Below are 26,394 nucleotides of genomic sequence, written 5' to 3'. Positions count from 1 at the left end.
CATATCTTCATTATTTTGGATTTCCTGTTGCAAATCAAGATAAAAAGTGGGTGCCTCACGTGTTTTGCGAAAGCTGTAGAATCATCTTACTCCAGTGGTCATCGGGAGAAAAAGTTTACCTTCCATTTGGTTCACCAATGCTATGGAGAGAACCTAGTAATCATGAAAATGATTGTTACTTTTGTGTTACGAAGACATTGGGATATAATAAAAAAAATAAGGCAAGTATTATATATGCCGAAGTTCCGTCTGTTACTAAGCCGATTTTACATTCGAAAGATCTACCACATCCAGTTTGTCCCGGTAATTCGAGTGCAAATATATTAGATGACAATAACAGTGATGTTGAATTCAAGTCGATTTCTAGTGATTCTGACGAATTTTCACCTCAAGAAAACACTCCACATTTAATTAACCAAGCCGAATTAAATGATCTTATAAGAGATTTACAGTTATCAAGATCTAAAGCAGAGCTTCTCGGCTCCCGCTTACAACAATGGAACTTGTTACTACCAGACACAAAAGTTACGTTTTTCTGAAAATTACGAAGAAATTGTTAACAATTTATTGAAAAATTTTCAGGATATGGGAGTAAACATGTCATTGAAGATTCATTTTCTACACTCTCATCTGAATTTTTTCCCTGAAAACTTAGGAAGTATGAGTGACGAACAGGGTGAACGTTTCCACCAAGATTTAAGGATTTTCGAAGAACGACATCAAGGATTTTGGGATGAAAATATGTTAGGGGATTACTGTTGGTCCATCATAAGAGAAACTGATTCAAATAACTATAAAAAGAAAGCAAAAATTACTCATTTTTAATTTTTTTGGTATTAATTCTAAAAATTTGTATTTCTCTTTAATTTAATAAATATTTTTTAAACCAGACGTGACCGAATTTTTTTATTATTTTTTCTGGATAATTCTGCCTAAGTACAAAATAAAATAACAACTTTCAGCTGGGGTATGAAAACCGTGTAAACTAGTGTTATTTTTGTATTGGTTAGTCCGCTTATTGACATCACGTTACTATAGATAGGGGATGAGCAGCGGGGTGATAGATGCTTTTTTTTATTACACCTCTTACAGTTTCTTTGAGCCCTTGTATGGGATTGCATACATCGGTAATTCTACCGATGACCGATGGTGACTCTATCATAATAATAATATGTAATAGTAAGTGTGTTATAAGGTTATAAAAAGACAAGTAGAGGTCGATGACACTCTCGTCTATAGGCCTAAGTCACGCCACGCGACGTAGAAGTTGGGCACGAAAATCGATAATTTGTATTACTGCAGTACTTTAAATTACGCCTTATTATTTCCACGGTAAACAGTACTTTAATGTACAATTAGATATAAGATATATTGTTTTCTACTGATAGTAAATAGTAATTAAAGTGTGTAATTAAATAAGATCGAAGCATCTGCTTTGCAGATTTCCTTTTAGTTTTTGGTTCTAAAAATACTTTGAATTTACAAAAATATGAAATAGGTCTATTATTTTCTTATAATATATAAGATAAAAAAATTTGAATATGGTTTTAGTTCACTGCCTAATCAATTAAAAAGGTTTACATGACTGCAAATAAAATAGTTTGTACCACTATACTTTGACCTGCCATCGCATAAACTTTTATCACAGTATCAGGTCATGTCATACTGGACTACTTAGTTTAATTTACCGTCTCCATTAATGGAGATACTTTTAAAGAAATCGAATATACTCATACGTAATGTTTTGCCTAACAAAAATACAGACAAATGAATTTAAATAACAATAGAACTAAAAATATGGTTTATACCATTTTGAACCCTAATGACAAGACTGTTATAAATAACTTGAGGCAAGGGGACAAGGGTTACCCCTCACAGGGTACACTTCCCTATGGTTTATTCTACATTGGTCTCTTATGATCGTCCCAACTTGCAAAAATCTTTTCTTTTCTTTGTTCCATGTCGAATTTGATTTAGAAAAAGAGAGTCAAGATTAGGCAAAATCACATTGGCTTTATAGTTGGCTTGATTTGATTGACAGAAGTATAAATATGATGCAGGCAAAAGAAGTAAGACAGGCAAGAGAAGAAGGAAATCACTGTTAGCTCATAATCTATACTCGCAAGTTGGTAAACTATCGTATACATAGTGGAGATATACTGTAAGTAAGGATTGGACACCTTCGTCCCTACTGTTCATCTTGGGTTGCAGCAGTTTTGGAAAGTACGTGGTCTTGTCCCAAAAAATTCCTCACTCATACCAAAATTATCCATAGGTCGCGACTGATAGCTTACCCACCATCTGGCGATCTTTCTAACCTTGTATCACATTAAAAACGAATGAATTGACGACGATTTTCCATTGGCCAAGTGCGGAACATATCCTTTTTAGGCGTATATACGCTTGCGCAAAAGTCCCCCTAGGCGTGCATGTGGTTGGGGTAAGGAGCAAGACGGGTATAAAAGCAGCCGTCAGCCGCATTCTAGTCACCCTGTACAGGATGCTGCATGGGGCTTAAAGCACCCTTGCAACATCTTGTCCAGAACAAAAATACCCTGACACTAGCCATTGTGCTTACCCTCTACCGAGACTACACGGTAGGTGTAGGTAAGTACTACTGGCGATCAAATTGGGCCAAGTTATGCGGTCCGTGCGGTCCCCTGTTTTTAAATTACGGTGTAAGTGTTTCGTTTGATTTAAAAATACCTTGTGTTTAATGTAGGATTTTGTATAGTGTCATAAATTATTATTATATAATAATGCATAATTTAAATTATTATAATGTCGAGATAGACTAGTGTCGGTGTTTTTCTAGAAATAAACATGTGATTTGTGTCAAAAAATTACATACAACTTAAAAACTCAAAAAAAAACTTAATAAAAATAAATAGGTATAGCTTTTTATACCATTGTAGGTATAGTCAGACATGTCGAAAGAATATTTTTGACTACCCAGTAGGAAAATTCAGTATTTCCAAGAATTGCTAGATGCAAGCAATGTTTAGTAATTCCGTTCTTAACTTGGCATTACTGCAATAAAATGTCTTAACTCGAAGTCTGAACCCACTGTATGTCCAAATACGGCATCGAACGCTGACTTCTTGGTTGATTCACGGTATGACTGTTTCTGAGAAAATTCTACACTATCCAGCAAAATCTATGCACTGACTCATATTTGATTGTTTTAACAATTCCGATACTAATGATGTACATTAGCACCTGTTGGAATTTTAGCCAGGTTTATTTATCTAGCTAATTACTAGCTGTTTTCCATGGGTTTGCTCGTCTGGAAGTTAATTATACAATTTTATTAACTTTAAATACTTATATAAGGGTTATTAAGTAAAATTTTAATTTTCATGTTTTAAATCATTAAAGATAAACTTTAGTGTTCCTCAGATAAAAATAGACTGGTCGTTAATGAAACTAAGACAAATACAGGTTTTAAATGTTAATGTCTACTAATAATGTTAATATTATCATCTTTTTAAATTTGTTCATGCAAGACTTGCATGAAGCGTTTTTGATAACTAGCGTTCATCGACATGAGAATTCTATCGGTAGTGAAATCCTTAATAAGTAAATACTTTCCATGTTTGTTATTCATCAAAGAAGAGTTTCTTATAATTATTAGCAGACTGAACGCTCAGTGCAGTGTGCAGTAACCTCACAACTAAATTCGAATCGTGCACGAAATAATTCTTTGTGTAATCCACAAAATGTTAATCTGGGTTTTAATAACTATGATTAGGAAAACTATATAAAAATATGTAGGTACTTACGTAAGTAGGTACTTAGAAAATAAAACTTTTTACGTACTGACTTATTGGTCTGACTGGATAATTTGACTGAGTGCAGTCAACGAGCAGTTGAATCGACTCTGTTGGTTACATTAAATTATTTAATAGCCTTAACTATTGTATTACCTCAGTCTAAAGTCAAGTTTCTACGCAGTATGTTAAGTCGTCCATAAAATTACAATACCTATGTACGGAGCGGCATTTGGCATTCATAACAACAAAACAAAACAATATACCTAGGTACTGCTATTGTAATATTATTGAGTTATTGTTTTAGAATCTTCTATAAATCAGATAATTTATTAGTAGGTATTTTTAAATAGGACATTATTTATTAGTTTATTTTTATCGACGATTAAAATAGAACATTCAGATAAAAGATTTACATTTAAAACAATTGAGCATAGCCCATAGACAAATAAAAGTGAATTGTTTTTTTTTTCGTAAATGGTGTCAAGAAAGCAGTTTCACGGTCAAATGACAGCACATTCTAAATTCAAACGATATTCTAAATTCAAACAGGCCACAGAAGATAAAATTTCGAACAATGCCATACCACAACAATGTTTCGAATCACAATCAAGAATCAAATTAATTTTGCGCAATACACCGACGCCATGTTATTTACAATTATATAATAAATACTAAATAAAAAAAAAACAGTGTGCAGTGTGCAATATCGTAAAATAGTTACGCTGTAATGGATTTGCGCAACATAATTATCGACTATGTGATTTAAATAATTAACATTTAGTTATTGTGTCAAACGTAAACGTGTGGCGACCTCTACGGTGAGTGCCCGACCTCTTTGCTTACGAATTTGGCGCTAAAGCAATACAAATGCGAAGGACAGGTAAATAACAAACATTTCACGGTCTTAATATACAAGTATTTAACTTCAAACTCGAGTTTAATGCGTGAGATTTTACATACACTTCATCAAAATATTACTCACTTATGAATAACAGAACGCGTAAGCACAAATGATACATTTAAATGCGTATTTATTCGACGTAAATAAGTAATAGGTACAAGATCAAGAGAACACAACACTTCGTCATTTTTCTATAAATGGTTTAGAACAAAAACGAAACAATTCTCGCATAGATTTAGGCAGAGCGTTTAAAAGCGTGTGAACTGTTATTTTAAAGGCGTTTATTTGTAATTTTGTTTGAGAATTACTTACGTGAGTTGGTATGTTCGGAAGTAGACGCTGCGGCGGAGTGGCCGCTGTGTCCGCTTTGTTGCCGCTATTAGCATATGTAAACACCAGACAAGTTACTGTGTATTGCGACGCGGCTGGACACACCGCTGCGTCGGATTGAGAACTTGGTCGAGACATCGCAACGATTTATTCGGTTTAATCTAGGTGCCGTACTCGTTTTTAATCAACAGTCATATAGCAATAGAAAACTTACTTATTATTTATTTTACGGGATAGGAGGCAAACGAGCAGACAGATCACCTGAATGTAAGCGATCAACGCCTATGTGTAATTTTAACTTTTTATTTTTCTTTACCAGGATTTTTTAATAAGCACAGCGTACAGACCCAAATCACCTAATTCAAGGCCTACAAAGAACCCAGCTAAAATCCAAATTCAAATTATGACGTCACTCCCTTGATTGACTCAAATTACGTATGAAATTGATATCATATCAATTTCACGTATGTACGCTACTCTACCTGACGAGCAGTGTGTCACGGCATTTGATCTTGAAAACAGTCATCCACGTAACCCACGCGATTGGTTTACCATTGCTAACATAGCTATACATAACAACATATATACGAGACAAATGAGACAAAAAAATATGTCATATTATTATTACAAGGCTTAAATAGTTTTATTGACCTGACCGGCTCGCGTGGACGAAGAGGATTATGCATGTATTTAGTAGGTATCCTTATATTTTGCCTTTTCTATATTCATATTGTTGGCTAGGATGTATAAGTAAACTTTTTAGGAGATATTATGTTACATACTCTGCCAAGAAAGTTAGTTGTTGTCGTTTTTGACTGCGATAGAGGTCGGTAGTGAGCTTAATAGTCCATAATGTGACTGTAGTAATGTTAGGTTTAGTTTTAGGTATAGTGGAAATTATGCCGTGTGGTGATGCCCGAGTACATTAGTCACCTCGTGGGTGTCTTGTAGCTCTCTCTTGATTCGATATTGGTACAGACAGAGAGTTTCTAAATAGTGGCCATTCGACTAAAATATAAGCGTAGTGCGAGCTGGACGTAAGAAAACGTAAGACTACACATTTGACAAAGCGCTTCGCTTCAATCTTCCTTGTGCGAACTGCTTGGACTCTTTACCGCAGTCTGTGTTTCCTGATGGGTATAACCTGGGTGTCTACAAAGCCCGAGTGGATAGGTTACTTATGGGTTGACGTGCTCCATTGTAGGTCGCATCATCACTTGCCATTAGGCGTGATAGCGGCCAAACGTCGGCCCATCAATGTAAAAAAAAAAAATGTTTGAATCCGGGCAGCAGCGCTGTCTCATAAACCAAACCTTTAAAACTGCGATTTCCATCGTGCCTGCCGAGCGTGGAGAGTACGGCAATAATCCAGTGGATCGTCACGGCCAGTTGAATGCTGATCACGAGTTAACATTACCTGCCCGTGTTTACTTAGTACGTAGCGATCAGAATTGTTTTCCTTACCTACAATTTGGAATATTCCACCATACTTGCATCACCGAATCGTAATAAATAAGAGATTATTGTAATGGAATCACTTTACTATTTAAATAATATTACTGTAACTAACTTTGTTGTATGATTATATAATGAGGATTTACGATTTTGCGCTTACAGGGCGGCGCTAGTCAAGCGAATTAAGATCCCATTAGTTCAATCGGCTTAGCTATCACAAATTGACGGATAATATATAAATGGGCTGACGTTAGCACGTATTATGTTGGTCAATAGACTTCCAGCTATACTATGGCCTCTAACACACATTTCTCTCTAATCTCTGGAACTACTACTTATTGTGTTATTGATAGTCCATTTATCAAGGAAGACTATAGTCTTCCTATAGCTTATGAGCTATATAACATTACGCTACAATCAATAGGAGCCGGGCAGTGGAAGTAACGGCGCGGGAACAACTAGTGTTTAATAATAATAATATGGGAGCCCGTGATGGGATTGTGTGATTGAATCTTTACCTGTACCTAAGTATATTATGACCTCAAGAACTCGTAATACCATGATGCAACTGATGCATCCTTGTTCCTATTGCATAATTTCACGGTATTCGTATTATCTATGCAGATACGCGTTATTAAGTAATTGTGTTTAATTAAAAAAATATTAAAGTTCAGCTCGATTAACAACTTCACGTAACGTTAGTCTGCTTTGGATCTAATGGATGAATAAAGTAATTAACATTTAAGTTTGTTTGTGTTTATATATGTGCATGTTTTTAATAGCCACGAAAATAGTCTTCCTTGATTATAAATTAACTCGAAATGCTTTTTTATCTTGTCTTATTTTAATTGTTAACATATATATAATAATTGGTAACATATTCTGACCTGTAAGTTTTGCGTTCGATCTTAGGTGTTTTTTTTTTGGGGGGGCAAAAGTATCCAGTTTCAGACTCTTACTGATTAATAACCACGCCGTTCCTACTCCTATTTTTCGAGCCGGAGCCCCGGTAAACCCACTGGGTAGTCCACAGCTTAAGATGTAAACAACGATTTAATTTAACATAACTCCTATTATTCCCTGAGAGGGTAGTCAGACCTGTAGATGGACTACGATCACTAGTGTTTCACCATTGGAAATCTTACTTTTCACGGACCAACAAAATAATATCCCGAAATCTATACAGTATAAGCTCGGGACAGACTCGGGAAAGATTTTCTAAATTACAAAACGCGAAAGGAAATCTAGTACATTTAGACGTTTGTAAAATAGTGTAATACCATGCGTCACACCTAAATTCTATAAGACAAGTAAACACCGTAAGCATTACTTATGAGTCAGACTCATTGGATATTGCTAATGTATCTAATTACGGCCATTATGATACCATGTGCATGTCGATGAATAAAGTAAAGTATAGCATTAGCATAGCGTCATAAATCTATACAAACATATAAAGGTGAAGAATTTGTTTGTTTGTTTGTTTGTTTGAACGCGCAATCTCCGGAATTACTGGTTCAAATTGAATAATTATTTTTGTGTTGGATTGTACATTTATCGAAGGAACGGAGTATAAAACATCACGCTATGATCAATAAGAGCAGAGCAGAGCGAGTGGAACCATGCAATAGCAGATTTTGTTATTAACCAATTTGGTCAAAGTAATGTAAATAATTTTCCACTGTACCTTAGTACTTAGGTAAGTAAATCCTTATCTGCATCAATACCAACAGTTATTTATTAAACTCTTCATAATACAATGCCATATGGGAGGACTTAATGCTATCAGCATTATCTATTAGTGATACTTTGGATAGTGCATCCGAGTACGAAGTAGGTGGTAAGTGCCCAATTAAATGAAATGAAATGAATTTATTTTCTGTAAGTCATCAAAAATTATTAAAATATTCGAGATAAGGTCGGCATTGCCTAACCCAAATACCTAGTCTTCACTAGTTATAAGTGAGCCATAGGGGTAAGTCTTCTATTTCAAACTTCATGCTTAGAGAATCCCAACAAACCAACAAAGCCTTTATAGATTGCCCGACATGGGAATCGAATACGCCGCCTGCGATTACTCGACCGACAGAACAGTCACACATCATTGAGTTCATACATAGTAATTATGTGTTTATTAGCATATCTGCATATGTATGAGTGTGTAATAGATTTGTCATCACGGTCAAGGCGGCCTGCCTAGGTTTAAAATAGGGCTTAGGTTTAATCTAGGTAAAATTATCATGTTGATAGACATAATTGGGGGACTAAAGACGGATTTCATAGGAAACTGAAGTGATCTGTTAAGTATAATCATAATTTTGTTAGTTTGAATGAAACAAATGTGTGCGTATTACATAACTAAGGTATACAGAGTAAATGTAGTCCCTTTTCTTGTAACACACGCGAGAAGTATAGAGTTTCTGAAAAATATTTTCTACTCTGTCATTTGATGGTGGCAATAATATCAAAATTTACAAGGTACCATTTTTTTTAGAAACGTTATAGTTCTTAATACAATAATTTCTCAAGACATCATAAATCAGTATTAAACTGCCAGAATATTATGTCTGCAGACCTTTTTCAGTAATTTCAAGGTCAAAAATTGTCTCAAGAGATCTTCGATTTAGAGTCGTGTGAAAAGGTCGATAACCTCACCGATTCACACCTACTTACAAAGTTACAGTATTATATAGGCATGGTAGTACGTATGTATGTACATATGCCTATGTGTGTGCAGTCACTTGGTTTTCAAAGACTGAATTTGTTCCCTGAAGGTGTAAGTAGAAATCTAATAGTACTGTCTCCCCTAAACAAATGGCATTTAAACGCTTGTCTATCGTAGAAATGGAATAATTAATGTATGGAACTGCCAATGATTACCTAGGTAGGTAGACCTGAAGATCGAGCTCTATATATTTCAACTGTAATCTAAAATTGCTACTTATCTCAGAAGCAAATATATTACAACTAATTTGCTAACCATGCTGGTATCATTATCATTAAATAACAAAAATAATGATATAATAAAAACATGGTCTGATATCTAATAATAACATTGATCATAGATACGAGACACAGTGTGGACGTACAGCTTTTGGGGTTCAACATGATTCGACGAATGAACTATAAGTAATATGTACCAGCCTTTTAACAATTATGTCAAAAGCACAGAGTTTGGATGTATCCAATGCATCTATATTAAATGGCTAACCTCATTTGACACGATATCCAATCTTTGTATGACAATAGTTCAGCTTCTCTGACATGTTCCTGCACCTACCCCCTTTTGGGATATAAATGTGTGTTTGTTTACCAGCCTTTTTGGTACTGTCCCACCATGGTCTCACCGCTGCTCTATATAAAACCTCTTTGCATAAGGAAAAGAAAGGTAACTTAATCGATATGTAGGTACTCTTGTTAAAAACAATATAGTGACTTCAGAGTAATAGGTTTCCTTAAAATAGGTATATTAGTATAATTTTATTCACCTCACATACTGATTATTTCGAAAATACATAGATTGGAAACTGTTTCGATAGATGGGAAACAGTTTCGGCGTACAAATGAGTGTTTGTTATTGAGTTACTCAAAACTGATACCTACCTACGGTAGGATGAAAGAAACAAAGTATAACATATCTTATTATCTCTCTTGAGAAGGCGTTTAATTCTAGAGGCAGCTAGGAACCCAAAAACAGCTAAGTACCACTAAAGACCTAAACCAGTGAATTTTTAATAAATAATGTTCCATTGTACGGGACCTTCGCTCTTTATTCAAATTCGCTATAGTATCTACTTGAACGTCTTTTTTACAAACCGTGTGGGACGTCATGAGCCTAATTTTATTAACGATCGCATGTCAGTAACAAGACCAAAAAAACTTTATGTCCTCTACAATGACCGACTCCATAGGTTTTTTGTTCGTTAACAACAATTGTTTTGAAGATTTCTGAGCGATTTAATTGATTACCTTGCCTATATTTGGATCGGCTCATTTGTGTTTAAGTTACAAATTATTTAAAGCTTTTGTTTACTGGTTTAATACCTAACATAACAGTACGCGTGCTTAAATACAGTCAAGTCTTTTGTTCCCCGAAGATAACCGGAGGAAGAATTTACTGCAACACCCACTTTTGTTGAATTGTATTGGAAATACAACACGAAGTAGGTATCTTGCTTGTTATAAAAAAGATTAAAGTTGGTTTTCACTATGGACATGATTATAAATAAGAATAACATCTGTATGATAATAGAAAAATTAATCAATCTTTAAATAATTTCAGTAAAACAAATTATCATTGTACATAGAAGGAACTAAGTTGTTCAGTCTTGTTTTAGTTTCGAGCTTTGCGAATAGATGGCGATGTACGCCAGGAGCGATGTACTGAATCGCGATGTTTCGAATTTATAGGGTGGCTGAGATCCCGTGGGTCATACAGGAGCACGTTAAATCCCACCTTTTCGAATAGATGGCGCTGTTCTCCATATCATTAACCGTGCTAGTTTTGAACATGGTCATTGTGAGAGTTGCATGACGATGATGACAACATAAAATTATTTTACAGCGAAAGGTTGGCAACAGGTTTGTGAAACACAATACATAATATTAAAATAAGCTCAGGACTTTTACAATATGTTTTAAATCAACTACACTTAACATATAAAGGTGTAGAGTTTGTTTGTTTGAACGCGCTAATTTGCGTTATGTTCGGATTTGAAAAATTCTTTTTGTTTCGGACAGTCCAATTATTGAGGAAGGCTATAAAACATCACGCTACGATCAATATGTGTCTAGCAGAGTGAGTGAAGAAGGAACTAGTGTAGATAATTAGGTAGGGGCACAGACAACCTTTGGGAAATAAAGAATGACAACCTCAGTCAGGGTATGAACACTGGGTCACCAGCGCTACTATAAAGCATCTTACAAGTGATCTGCTGGGTACAATGGCGAATAATAAAGCGAAGCTGAATTTAATCGTGTATGAATTAAAGGCAGGCTATCACGTTTGTCGAGTGGTTGCAAGTGCGATTGTTGGGCAAGGGGTCTCGGGTTCGATTCCCTTATTGGGCAAAGTATTACTGGGCATTTTCATAACTCGGAGTATGGAATTTTGTTCGGTGTATGATAATAGGCTCACGCCTTATTACACTGGACTTATAACGCAAATGATGAGAAGTAGGAATAAATTGTATAGTAGCATTACGTGCACTTCAGGGTAAAAAACGTGACGAAATATAAATAGAAGGGTACCAAATGAGAGACAGAGAGAGAGCAGCCGTTGCACAATTACATAAACCTGTTATAATATCAGTTTGGGAAACCCGAAAACGGTTAAATCATTGGTTGAAAGCTTCTGGATTCCGCTGACCATTGGAATCTTCCATAATTGGGCTGAGTCATGGGTGGCTGGCGAGTGGCGAGTGGCGACGATGGTCGAGGGTACCAGGGTCAGTAAAAAAGTGAGTTCGTTCTCTTATATCCTGTTATTTGGTATGTAACTGTTTTCAAACTAATTATTGTATCCTGTTGTGGTTATGAGGTTTTCTGGACGCAAATAAGATAATTATTTGTCACCAGTTAAGTGTGTAGGTACTTAAAATAGATTCAAAACAATTGTTAGAGTTGTTTACCAGTTTGTTTTCAAAGTAGAAAGTTAAGAATTTATATGCGGACTATTTGTGACTAACTAAAACAAAGATTAACATTTATTTATTTATTTATTTATTTATTAAAACACAATTACTACATCATAACAGAATATTCCAAAGCGATGTTATAACGAAATATTATGCATATACGTTTAATAGAATAACAAAAAGAAAAATATAAAACTTAAACATTCAAATTATACCCTCTTCTCAATATATTTTTGTGCTGCCTGTATAAACTTCGGCAGGCTACTAAAAATATCCGCGTCTTCCAATTTAATTATATTATTGATTAAACGAGCAGCTCGTGACATAGGGCTAAACTTAAGAAGGTTAGTCTTTGCAAAAGGGATATCTAACAGATCAGGGCCGCGTCTCGTACCTACATACCCGTCTGGCGCACGCAGGAGCAGTGCCTGCAGCACTTCCTGGTGCAGCACCTGCCCCCTCAACACCCTAACCACGTACTTAACCAGAGCTAAGTCCCTTCTCACAGCCAGCCTGGTGTACCCGACCATACCTATAACGAATAAGCTCGGGTACATCAGTGGGTAGTAGGGATAAATACCATATTGTTTAAAATATAAAAATCGTGTGAATTTATTTTGTATTTTTTCCAACATGAGGATATATTTTTCCTCATGCGGATTCCAAATAATAGCACTCGTTTCTAGATGGCTCCTAACAACATAATATTTTTACCCTTAACCTCCTAAAAATGCGTGGACGGAATGCTACGTAGATACATATAAATACATATTGTGTTGTTTTACGATATTGGTACAAAAAATATACTTTTAATTCGCGCAATAGTCATTTAATTTATGAGTTATACGATATCAATCAATCAATCAGACTTAAATACTTTCCATTCACAGATTTTGAAACATAATTGAGGCGATTTAGATAACACATATCTGTAATTCTAAGCTTAAGTAATGATATTGATAAAATAAATAGACTGATCGATAGCACAATCAGCTTTCACCCTCTATTACATGGAACTTCTAACATAATGGTGAATGAAAAAGCTATTGAAAGGACTTGAATTAAGGCTCATAGGTAGAGTATAATCTGGTATTACACACGAGGCAATTTTCATCCCGGGAACCCGGACAATGCCGCTGAGAGAAACTAGTATGTAGATAGATATTAAAAATGGTGACACAGACATGTAGATGTTCGTATGTGTGTAACCATTTTTGATTAAGGGGTTTATCCTATAAAAGGCGCCTATCTTTTTGTGGATAAAAGACTAAGGAGTGTGGGATTTTTACCTCACTAGATCAAACCTGGTGGCCACCCTCAGCACTTATAAAGGGGGCACCGAGTTTCCTAGTTAGACCTACTCCGGAACACCCGTGGTGCAACGCCTGTTACGGCACATCCCAATCCTCTGTACATTTTCGCCATAAATTTTATGACATTGTACCTACTACAAAGTATTTAATCTTTCTTCCATTGTGTTAAAAACCCAGTACAAAGTATGCTTTGTGCAGGTATGATTACACACTCATTCTTTAATTAATAAAAGGTCATTGACCCTCAAGGTACGGGTGTAATTGAATCGGTTGTAATAAGGTAACCGGACTCTCTGATCAACTTTCTTTCATTGTAAACTTGTAATTATTTACAATTACATGTACATAATATAATATACTAGTTACTCTCGCGCGGTTTTCCCTGCTTGGTCATAGTGTGGTATTTTATTATCTTTTGCCTTCTTCGATAATAGCACTATGTAACTAAATAGGAATTATTTTAATTTTACTAGCAGTTTCCGAGATTAGCGCGTTCAAACAAACTCTTCAGCTCTTCAACTGAGAATATCCGTTTTTTGTAAATCGGTTGAAAAGCTGTCATACCTTCTACCCTTTTAAGGGAAAGGTAGAGCACAATCTGAATGTAAGACCTAATTTTCGGTAATTAGCTATTTTATAGTCTCATACATTCTGTAACAGAAGTTGAGTTTAATATATTATGACAGCGGGCGCAATTTCTGAGCTATGTTCCTAATGAAAGTTTTCGAAAAGTAAAACAAATACTCAACAATACTTTGCCACTCCACCTGGGCTTGGAACCTGATTTATATCCCTATCAACGAAGAAAGTCTCAAGTATACATCCCACAAGTTTGACGCAATTACGCCCAAGTCCCACGGGGATGGGCAGAAAGTACGTTGCAGCTTTATGTGCAAGAAGCAAGAAGCATGTAAGATGAAGCCCTTACGTACACACTTCTTGAGTTTCCATCATGTATCAAGTACAAATCGATAATTTTATTACTTATCTCAACTTCGCCAACTGCATATTACGGTTGCAAAGTTCATTGACCTGCAAGCCTTCTTCAAAGAAACTGTTGTCTGTCGTAAAAGAATGCGATTGCACTTGTTTTAAGCACTGACGGAGACCACATACTTAAAAGTGCATTCTTAATAATGTTTATTGGAATTCCAATTCATATAGCTAAGTAGTCCATTTTATGAGTTTTTTGTTTATCTTCTGAAGAGGTAGGCAGATTAACTAGTTAAATGCCTAATATCCAGTATTATAGCGCTCGTTATTACTATTAGTTTATGAGTCTCATGTGTTTGTTATAATTCTTTAGTTACGCAAATCATTTCATATACTGGTAAATTGAAAAAACACTATTCATGCTTTGGCCATCTCCATAATAGAACCTTTTGTCGCGAGTGACCAAACAAAGTAATAGGTAGGTACTATAATTTTTTTTCTTATTCATATTCATTTACCTTATTTTTTTATCCTATACTAATTATTATAAGTACGTATTTACTTCGAAATGACGTAAATATGGTCAGAAGGAATGATTAATTCATTGACTGTTTATAATATAGTTATTTAATAACACTTAATTAGTTTTTAAACGAGTGTATAAGTAGTGACCACTCAGCCCAGTCCGATTGTAGTCAATGTGGTCATTATGTAATTAGATTATTTTGCTCTAATAGACCAATAGTAATACACAAATGTATTTATATACCTACATTTATAATTGTAGTAAATTAAAGGCTGTTTGTTACTCTGTTAATTGGTACCGACATTTTTTTTTAATTATCAAACAAATCCGTTGTAGATTTTTGGGCAGTTTTATTTCAATTTCAGTTCGAAATCTTCAAAATCCTACGCAGTATGAAGCAGGTACTCCGTATACCTGGGGACACCGGTTCCTCCAAGTAGACCAGCTTTGAAACCCTTATTGTACAACGTTACGACAAAATTATAGAGAAACCTACATCTCCATTGATGCACACTGTTTCCTAGATTTTAGTTTAAGAAACGGACTTACCTGTCTTCGAATCATGACGTGGCTGACTCTCCCTCTCACTCTAACAGACAGCACGTACTCTCCAGGGTGGGCTTGAGACTCCCTCACGAGGAAGGAACCGTTCTTTCCCTTCTGCATGATCAGCAGCTCCGCTTCTTTTGCCGACATTACTCCATGAAACCATCTGGAAAAGAAAGAGAAGAATTATTCATAAAAATATAATATTGATGATGTATTTCATTGATGTATTTTGAGAAGGATAAATAAATAAAGTAATAAAGATTGAGAGAAAAATATTATAATGAACGAAGAAAAGAGATATAGAAACAAAGCCAATTTAAATCTCCGTGTATCATATTTTTATAAAATATTTGATGCAGCCCATTAGAGATTCTAGATGGAATGTAATACGGTATTCCAATACGGGCTCATTATTCCATTTTACAAGCTTATGTTATACGAGTACATAGGTAAAATTTCATATGCAGCATACAATATTCCGGAGCTACGGCCAACGTAACATGTTACCGGGGCTCCGGCTCAAAGCAGGAGTAGGAACGGGGTGGTTTTTAGTCAGTAAGAGTCTTACACTCCCTCTCCCGTCGCCCAAGGTGGGAGAAAGCATTGGATGATTTCCCCCCTCAAAAAAAAGCATACAATATTATTGGGTTAGCTAGCGAAATAAGGTTACTTTATGCATTAAGAGACAAGTTCAGCATTTGAGTTTTCCTATTTAGAAATAAACAGCTCAAAAACAGTCTGGATAGTGGTCATCGCATGCTGCGTCTGCATTGGTCGTGAATAATGTATCCGTACATCAAACGAATAAAACAAAAGTAAAAAACACTCGCTACCTTACTGATGACTTGATGAGTGTTTCCAAAATCCCCAAAGACCCCGCATAATGACTTATATTTCATAGGTACCTATTTACTTTAATGTTTTTATGCAAATATTTAATTCCTTGGAGCTAGTGACCACAGCGAATGTACCTACATTTGTAACCGTCATATTCCATTCTTAAGAGCCGATTATGATATGATATACATTTAAAATGGCTCGAGCCTAAATACTTTAAACTACGATTTATGACCTGCCTACCAAGGGAGCAGATTCTGGATAACCCTCTCACCAGTAGAGGAGACCCGAAGTTCAGCGTGGCCGGCCACGAAGTGGTCATGATGCTTTATTTCTGTCTGTCATCCCCAACTCAGGTCGTACACAAAACTAGTGGTAGGAGATGTATTAGATTAATTTCGGTAAACGATAACAAGGTGAATCCCAACACGTTTAACAGAAACGAATTAACAAATGATTAAAAATGTGGTATAACAAGATTTACGATATTATTATCCTACAGTACCTATAGTATAGTCTAATATCGAATGCACCTGTTCTCAATCACGTAGACATTAGGTAAAGGTAGGTACATGATGCAGGTCGTGGTTCAGTACACAGTCCTTGGCGCTGGTCGCGTCACTCGAGCGACAATATGCAACACAAAACCGATAATAAAACAATTGCAGCAAAAAGTCCCCTGGACAAAGAAGATCATCTTTTTACAGTGCATAAAAACTGCAGGAAAAAAGTATTGCTAGTCCGACTCGATATAAGAACTAGAAGACGAAGTTAGTGAATTGTTGAGATTCTTGGTTGAGGGAAGATAATAGAAGATATCACTGTTCGATGTTTACTTTAAGGCCGGTAACGCACTAATGCCTCTGGTGTTTTGGCTGTCCATATGGGCAACGTCGATTGCTTACAATTCGGTAATACAATTACGCTTTGCCGCTTTGCCCATAAAAATATAGCCATATTACTGAGATTACTGAAAAAAATTACTGAGTTTACGTTCATCGTCCTAATCTTTTAAGTGTGTAAAATCATCCTTTGCCTTCTCCCGCCTTGGGCGAGGCGAGAGGGAGGGTCGGACTCTTACTAACTAAGAACCATCCCGTTTCTACTCCTGCCTTTCGAGCCGGAATCCCAGTAGCCCGCTAGGCAGTCCGCAACTCCGGGTACGTTCCTCAACCTGACACGTGAATTTAAGTCGAATCCAAGATCTTTAGCTTGACAGTCGCACTTGTGAACACTTAACCAACGAAGCAGATGCTTTCTACCAATATTAATAAAAAATAGTGGCAAGTGCCTTTTTTCATTATTTATTCACTAATTAGCCATGCAACACAAAGCGTTGAATAATGAAAAAAATACGACAAAAAGTCCCCTTGAAGACAGCAGTGCACAAAAAATGCAAGAAGAAAATATTGATGGTTCTTCAATACAAACTATGAATTTGAGGAAGTTGGAGAATTATTGAGATTCTTAGTTATTGATAGTAAGCAGATAGGTAATTGTCGGTGTTTAGCCGGTCACCTTGTGATTGGTTGAAAGAGCAATTTGATTGTTTTAAAGTCAATAAGGAAAACAGTTTTCTATAGTTGTGTAAATAATAATTGGACTGTAAGTAGTATATTGATTTATTTTCTTCCTTTTCTTGCAGTCGCTAAGCACATCATTATATTTGTTTATGTTTGTTCAAAACAGATATTCAGTTATTTATATGTGCCCCTATTTCTTCAGAGGCTGATATTATTATGTATCATTGTTGTATGTACCATGCACAAGTGACTCCAATAAACATATCAATCATCGTCCTAATAGATGCCCGTATACGTCCACGATGGAACATAAATCGCCCGTATGTACAGGAGCTGTGTCGAGGTGATGGCATTATAATCACCTCGACGGACACCTACATTAATGAACATTTCAATATGTCTACAGCTTATTTTGTCCTGACACAGCATAAAGATTGATTTGGTTTTGGAAAAGGATAAGAACAAAGAGATCTAGTAGCTAATGCATTAGTTATCTAATTAATCGGACAGATCATGTATGTATCTAGCACAATGTCAGATATCTTATACCTCCGAAGTTGCGGAATACTTAGCGGGTTTACCGGGGATGTGGCATTGGATGATTTTCCCCCTTATAAAATTACTTAAGTGAAAAAAAAATCGAACTACCACCAATAACAGGTACTTTACCCAACCTAAGACGCGAACCCTTTTGCGAGTACTATTTAAACAAGATCAAGTGCGTTCACATTTTCCCGAAAACATCAAATCATCATTTTCATTATTTATTTACTTTTGTTAACATGCTTGACGAGCCTGCAGTACCACTTGGCTGCACTTGATTGCTCACAAAAAATAAAACGACAAAAAACATCATTACTTAGGAAATGTAGTAAACTGTAAACATTCAATGATTTTTCCGGAAACTATTAGTTTGATTGTTTGCTCAACTTGCATAGGCAGGTAAAAACAACTGGCCAAGTGCGAGTCGGACTCTTGTGTTATTTAGATTATAATCTACTTTGTTGTAATTGAGTCCCTCTTCAATATTTACTTTATTTTGTTTTTAATATTTGTTGTGATAATGGCATTTCTATCTATCACGTTTTTGAAATAGTGACAGACAGACGGACGACTTTGTAAGGTATAATATCTTTAAAGTTAAGAAATTTCTCTTATAGAAGTTTGTAGTTAGTATCTACTTACTGATTGTTTATAACATAGGTGCACAAAACCACACGCGTCTTATTATTTAACATCAAAATGTCTCAATACAAATTCATAATTTCAAATTACTTTAACTTAATTGGTTTGTTATGTCTAAACGCAAATATAATATATCTACACACATACCTACTCGTACCGCCATATCAGTCACAATTAAAAATAATATCTAATGAGGAAATTACAACATGAACGTATAAGTAGTATAACTTTTAACCTTAATTTTCCCCATAGCACAAAAATATTTTTCCTTATCGCTTGAAGTGGATCTAACAACAACACAGGGTCAAGACTCAGACAATAATTTTAAGATATCCTCATCACAGAGTCGTATTTACCCTAAAAGGCAGACTGGGGGCGCAAGGCCAGGTTATACAGAGGGGCGCCAAGAGACGCGTGTGTCAAGCTGTCCATAGACTGGCGACAGTATCAACTAATACATAGGGGAATATATGAGGTGCTTGCCTAGGGCACTCTGTGACTTTAATCCGCTTCTGCCTTTGTGCCAATTTATAAAACAATAACTGGTAGTCATTTGTTTTAAAAGTTTTCATAGGAATTGCGATGTGTTACAACTTCTCCTTTGTATTATTGTATGTTTTGATTCCTTGAGCGATGTTTAACGGCCGAAATTGTATGAACACCTGATCCTAAACCAAAACCTGTGATAATTATGATCTAGATTCTAGGTTTTTAATTAAAAAGCAAGCTAAATGTCAGAAAAACGAGCTTAACGCATTGATTTTAGATTGATTGTTTAATCGCGCTAATCTGCGGAACTATTGGTTTAAATTAAATAATTCTTTTTGTGTTTGATACTTCATTTATTGAGGAAGCCTGTAGGCTTTAAAACATTATGCAACAATCAATAGGAGCTGAGCAGAGCGGGTGACACCACGTGAGAATAGCCAGTATGCTATACGGTTCTAGGTAATATCTAGGTATCTTATTAAACCTTGCTTTAGATACAAATAGTACAACTAATTGGTCAATTCACGGGTTTGGTAAACGAGTTTCTGAATTTGTTCGCCAGTTAAAAACAGGGTTGTTTTTTGGCTTTTTGAATGTTCTTGGATAAACTTATTCAAGTACACCAATTAGAGATAATTGAGTTCGTATTATATTCGATTGATACCTCGTCTCACTTGTTCGAAGTTTCTTCGATATTGATTCGTGCTATGACTGCCACACGCACGTGGGTGGGGTATTCTATAGCACCTCGTTAGTGATATTTATAGACAAACAGATTTAGATATAATGGACATAATTTGTATTGATTTTTCTAGACAGCAGGTATATTATATACCCTTCTTATTACACATGGGCAGAAAAATATAAAATAACTTTCGTACAGAGCAATTGGTAGAGATTATTTATTTGATTTTAGCATTTTTATGATCTAGATCCCTTTTATTTTATGTATAAAACAATTGTAAAATTACCAATATTTACACACTAGTTATAGCAAAGCACGGTGATATAAACAATCAATAGTAACCATGTATTTATGTATTTAGTATTACTTATGACCTATATATATATATATTATACGTAGGTATTGCTTCTTGATGTATATGGTCATTTTATGTTACACGTTGTATATTAAGCATGTTTTGGCAAAAATAACTACTTTTAATATTTTTGGGAGTCCGTGAGAGTTAACTGTTGGATTATGGGCTTCCTTTACATAAGAGTTTGCCAAAGGTAATCTCTGTAGTTATTTTTTTGCAAAATTATAATTCATAGTGATGGTATTATTGTATTTAACAAAAATGTCGACAAAGTCGCAAGCAGTATTTGATTATTTTACCCGCAAATTGTTATTTAAGCCAGGTTAAAATAGACATCAAAAATAAAGATGTAGCTATTTAATGTCGCTCGAGCTTTGCAAGTCGCGCCAACTGATTGAAATGTTAATAATGATATGAATTAGATAAGTAGATTAATTAATTAAGTACCGATAGCAATTTTTCTTTAATAACGACTTATTTACTCTATAAAACTATTTCTTTATGATATTAGAGAGTTTTTTGTTTACATAGGCATGTTTACAGTAAATAAGAAAGGAACAAACACACGCAAGACAACTTTCGCAAAGAAGGATACGCCACTTGTTGCTAGTCGCAAAGCTTAAGCGGTAACTTAATATAAACAACCACAAGAAATAAAATGAGAAATAATAAAAGAAAATATTGCATAAGTAAGACAAAATAAATATTGTGATAATACAAATAGATATACATGTTTATACGTACCTCTTCAGTCGCATAAGAAGTAAAAATTAAATTACATTTATTAATATATTTCGTTGAGGCATTTTCTCATCAAATTATATTAATAAATTGTTAATAAGGAAGATTACAAGTTTAGTATTAGAAGCCCGCTGGTAGATTTTTTTCTAAATGCAAAAGCCCAATTATATCTCTATCAGGATTTCTATTATATAAATGACATCCTTAAACGAAATCTGCAAGTACCAGTAAATCGTCATTTTTAACTCAGGTGATATCAAGTTACTCCACAAAAAATTAAATAAAGTTTATAACACTTAAAATCCGCTTAAAGTCGTTGATGTCGCAGTAATTTAACAACTTCTTAAAGTCAAGTTCACTTTTCACGGGAATTCGCGAAGCACTTAATGAACTTTGATATCGAGATATATCGAGAGAGGCGCGGAAAAGCTGAATGATTCACCCTCAGCGTGGTCCAGCCCGACTCAGACTGTGTGGGGATCGAGCAGGACGCACGACGGTGGAGCAAACCCCGCCCTTTTCAATTTCCAACGATCTGGAGCATTGCACGCTGCAACTACTTGGTACTTTCATCTTAATTTTATGAGTGGTTGACCATTTCGACCTTTGTAAATAATTATCAGGAAACTTGGCCTTAGTCTACTTTTGGGGACTGAAATAAATAAATAATTGTTTCAGATATACTTAATTGAAATATTGCACTATCGAATTATTTTTCACTTTCATTCAAATGATTAAAAAAATAACATAAGAAATAAAAAAGTCCACTAAACGTGTTTGTGATCTATATATACCATAATACTATGTAATTTTGTTTAAAGATATTAAATCAACATCAACATCGTATGGAAGGCGTTCAGTACTAATCCAAGTATAACAAATATTAATTTCTAAGCTCTACGCTCTATTAATTAAGCCAATTCATTAAACATTATTGAATTTCCAAATTCGAATACCAATAATTATTTACCTGTTTAGGTACTATATTTTATTCATTTGTACATATTGTACCTATGTAAATACGATTGTTTACTGCCGCGTAACTTCAAATGTATTACCTACTACTTTAATGGATTTATTTTAAAAGGGAAAATTATCCAATGGCTTCTCCCGCCTTGGGTCAGACAGTCAGATTGGGTTAACTATACTAACAACAAGTTAACTTGTATGGACAGAAAAGAAGGACAAAAAAAATGGTAGATTATATAAATAGTATTGTCAATCGTTTGGAAAAGTGAGAGCACATTACTTAGGTGTAACTATGACCTATATTTAAATGCTACTATCACACGCCTTGTTCTGCTAGTTATACTTTCAATAGTCGGGATGGTGATAATAAATAAGTCAAACACATACAGTTTTTTCAAAATGACACAAAAATATAATGTTTTGTATTCAACAGGTAGATGGTAAATACGAAAACTGGTTTTTAACTGAATGAATTTATAGAGATTGGATTATTAACTGGATTTAGAGAAAATTGGTTTTTAGCTTTAGCCAAAAATATTTGGGCTCGCTGTCATCGCAGCGGTAAGTCCCCTCTTTGAGGAGTGGCTAGAGAGGCGCCACGGCGTCCTCACCTACCGCCTGACGCAGGTGCTTACCGGACATGGGAGTTTCGGTAGGTTCCTGTTCCTTATTGGGCGGGAGGAAACGCCCGGGTGTCATCACTGTGAGGACCGCCCGGAGGACACGGTAGAACATACGGTGGCGGTGTGCCCTGCGTGGGCTGACCACCGCCAAGTCCTCAGGGATGTGGTCGGCGACGGCGACCTCTCGCGCCCGGCACTGGTTCAGGCCATGGTGCGGAGCGAGAGGGACTGGGATGCCGTCTCCTCCTTCTGCGAAGCAGTCATGCTAGCTAAGGAGGAGGCGGGGCGCGTGAGAGAACAAACCTCCTCACGCCCCAGCCGTCGCGAGAGACACTCCGGGCGTCGGGGATCGCGAGACGATCTCCGGCCACCGTAAGTGCGGGCCTGCGGACGGCGAGCAAGGGTAGCTCACCGCCCGAACAGAACCAGACCCGTGCGTGCGGCGCGTAGCGTTCCGCGCGCGCCTCAAAGAGCCATCAGACCACCACAGATGGGGCCCAGCAGGGCTGATGCCTGATCCGGAGCTGCGGACTACCTAGCGGGTTTACCGGGGCTCCGGCTCGAAAAGCAGGAGAAGGAACGGGGTGGTTTTTAGTCAGTAAGAGTCTGACACTCCTTCTCGCCTCGCCCAAGGCGGGAAAAGTCATTGGATGATTTTCCCCCATCAAAAAAAAAAAAAAAAAAAAGCCAAAAATAATAGTCATGTATGCAAAGTATCAAAAAGTATCGTTGCTAATTATTTCTTCCTGTACCTGCCGGCCCACTTCAATATGGGCGCCATAAATCAATGCAACGACACCCCTTCCCCTCACCTACCTCCTGGAGTAGGGGGTGGGCTCCCCCTCTGGTTACTGTGGGGTGCTGGTTGTTGCACTCGCGTTTTCTATGTTTGTTTTCATTAAAAATACTGTATCATTGGGAATATGTAGGTAAATATTACGCTTGTTACTGCCTGGTAGTGGCAGAGAATAATATATTTTGTTACTTCTACTCTCCTTATAGGTATGTCGTAAGAGCCTACGAAAGGACAGCATATTTACCACAAATGTTTTGAACTCCGATCTCTAATCCGCCCGGCAAGCGTGAAGGTTGTTAGTCAACACGAACCCTTCCGACACAGTGGAGCAGATAGTCAAATTGTGGATTGCACCGGCTCTGTATTTATAGTTACGTCTATTTTACCCCTGCTACGCGAAAATTAACTCTATAATAAAGCCTCTTAGTGCTATTATTAGCTCGATAATAAATTGTGATCCAATTTTACTACAATACTGCTAGAGCTTACTTATTTCCGAACCTCAAGCCACTAGACAAGCTTAATAAGGATTGTAGCAACCCCCCTCCGCCCCCCTTTTTATAAGGGAGTTATCTTGCCTCGTTGTTAGCATGGCTGACTAGACTTGCTCTCACTTACAATACTAAGCTTGTTATCTACATATAAAGAGCGGACAGGAGATGTTTGTTTTTTCTTCCGTAAAGGATTATGGCGTGTTTTAACGACCCTGTCTCTTTGTCTCGTCGGTCGAATGCTCGTGGACAACAAGGAGCCTTCCGAGTTGGGTAAAATATTATTGTGATATTTTGGAAATATCTTACATGGAATTCTAAAATTTAATTAAACAATTTAAACCCCTCCCTAGTATTATGAAAGGCTACCTATGAAGATGAAAATAAAAGTCTTTGTTTGCATATACATATGTATAAATAGATACATTATATACTTAATACTGAATATTTACAATACTATTACAGACGCGATATTTTCCACCAAGTACTTAAATCTATGGAAAAAACGTCCGTGCTATAGTTATACAAATTGCGATAATTAGTCAACAGTGAAAAGTTAAAAAATATTGAAATAAATATGGCAGACGATAATAGCTCGTTCACTCGGAACATAAAAAAGTAAAATTGTTAAAAATATTACCAGAGAATCTGAAACTTACTTAGACATAGAAACATAATAATATCTTGAATGACACCAATTGGTTTTTAGGTCATAATTATAGTCTAATAGATCAATGAGCTCCGTGTGGACTTTCACCTTTGAGACTAAATAATGCTCAATCATCAGATAAGTAGTATTAAATTAAATTATTCCATTTGAATGTGTCTCATATTGAATTGCTGAATAAATTCTAATGTTATTTATTGTTTTGTAAGACTGAAAATTGTGGCCCGTATAGTAGAATAGGTCTCTATTACATGAGACTCATAAAGTGGCATTTTAAATATTATATACCAAAATTCTATCTGCAATAGTCAAATCTATTATGAGTATTAAAACTTAAATTATCTAGCTATTACAAAAAGAGATAAATATTGTAAAGAAATAGCAAGTCACTAGATCAATTAAAATACAATAAATCGATAAGTACCTGTTAGTACATAAATACAGGACACACTCACACAATTATAAATATTATATACTACGGGAAACCACAGGTTATATGAAACCTAGTGTAGTAGTTACACAATTATAATAAATATAATTATTACATTATTTAATTATAACGTCTCGCCAATACTCGCCATTTAGGCGGAGGGCACAGTTTCAAGGTTGGACCCACTTTTCACTAAATAATATTCTCTTGTAAAAGAAAGCCTATTGCCTTAGGATATAGGGCACAATTTCCATCTTCATATTATTATAGCTATCAATAAACATTTTCGGGACCCCGAAAGTTACCAATAATTATTTATTCTTCTCCTTTGAGATTGTACAATATGATTTTCACAACCGTGTCAGAGGTCATCCCATTATCAACTCTTTTTTCCTTCATACATTTTTCCTTCCCCGTACAATCTACCAATAGCTTTTTTTATCAGTTAAGGAAACTTCCATCTTTTGTTTCCTAAAAAAATAAAGTTCAAGAGCAATGTACTCTGTACTCAAATCTTGGAGATTATCCTCTATCCGTAGTAGTGCAGGAAGGTCGGTGTCTTATTCCAACTAACACAAGGTTCAAACTTATGTTAAGGACTTGAGTAAACTACTCATTTTTATAGATCACGTTTTAGTTCACGGCCAACCGGAAATTTTACATTATTTTCAGAAGTGCTTCTTGCATAATAATTGCCTGTTTATATAATAATATATGATATTTGTGTAAACACGTACATTTTATTATAACGCGCAAATGTAGGTCAGTTCTGTATAAGTTGGAATAGATCAATTGATTTATACCAAAATTTTTCATATTAAGATGAGTAAATAAGTTAAAACTGGTGGCACAATAAACATGCCTCTACCTCTACCAACCCCATTCGTAGAAAAATAGGTACGATGATAATTGTATAAAAATATGTCACCAAACTAATATTCTGTGTCTAAACTATCCTGCGGAACCGCTCTGAACAGAATCCGATAGTTTTGCTAGTAACTGAAATGCTACTAAAGTAGTTTTAGGTACCAGGACTGCAGTTCTCTGCAGGAGATGCAATTGAAGTACTATACGGTTTCCCGCCAACCGAAGTCCCACAGCCTAAATGAACCTCCAATATTTCCACCAGTCTACCGATGTACCTCGACGAATATGAAGAGCATTTCCCTACACTGTGGCTTCGTCCA

At 35.8% G+C, this 26,394-nt stretch overlaps 1 protein-coding gene across 4 annotated transcripts in view; it reads right to left on the bottom strand.

Moving 5' to 3' along the window:
• Nucleotides 1-26,394, bottom strand: part of LOC118263463 (tyrosine-protein phosphatase corkscrew) — a 55,897-nt gene that overhangs the window by 13,800 nt on the left and 15,703 nt on the right. For 2 of the 4 annotated variants that reach the window (XM_035575486.2, XM_035575494.2), the window contains exon 2: nt 15,417-15,579. In XM_035575486.2, the coding sequence (XP_035431379.2) occupies nt 15,417-15,579 (163 nt within the window). Of the gene's footprint in view, nt 1-4,986; nt 5,158-15,416; nt 15,580-26,394 lie in introns of those variants that run through there. The other 2 variants (XM_050704301.1, XM_050704302.1) reach the window with 1 other exon arrangement.

This window comes from Spodoptera frugiperda, chromosome 25 (genome assembly GCF_023101765.2).
Source record: "Spodoptera frugiperda isolate SF20-4 chromosome 25, AGI-APGP_CSIRO_Sfru_2.0, whole genome shotgun sequence".
NCBI classification, from domain to species: Eukaryota; Metazoa; Arthropoda; class Insecta; order Lepidoptera; family Noctuidae; genus Spodoptera; species Spodoptera frugiperda.
Note: the sequence above shows the minus strand (reverse complement) of the source record. Positions and strands in the feature narration are given on the sequence as shown.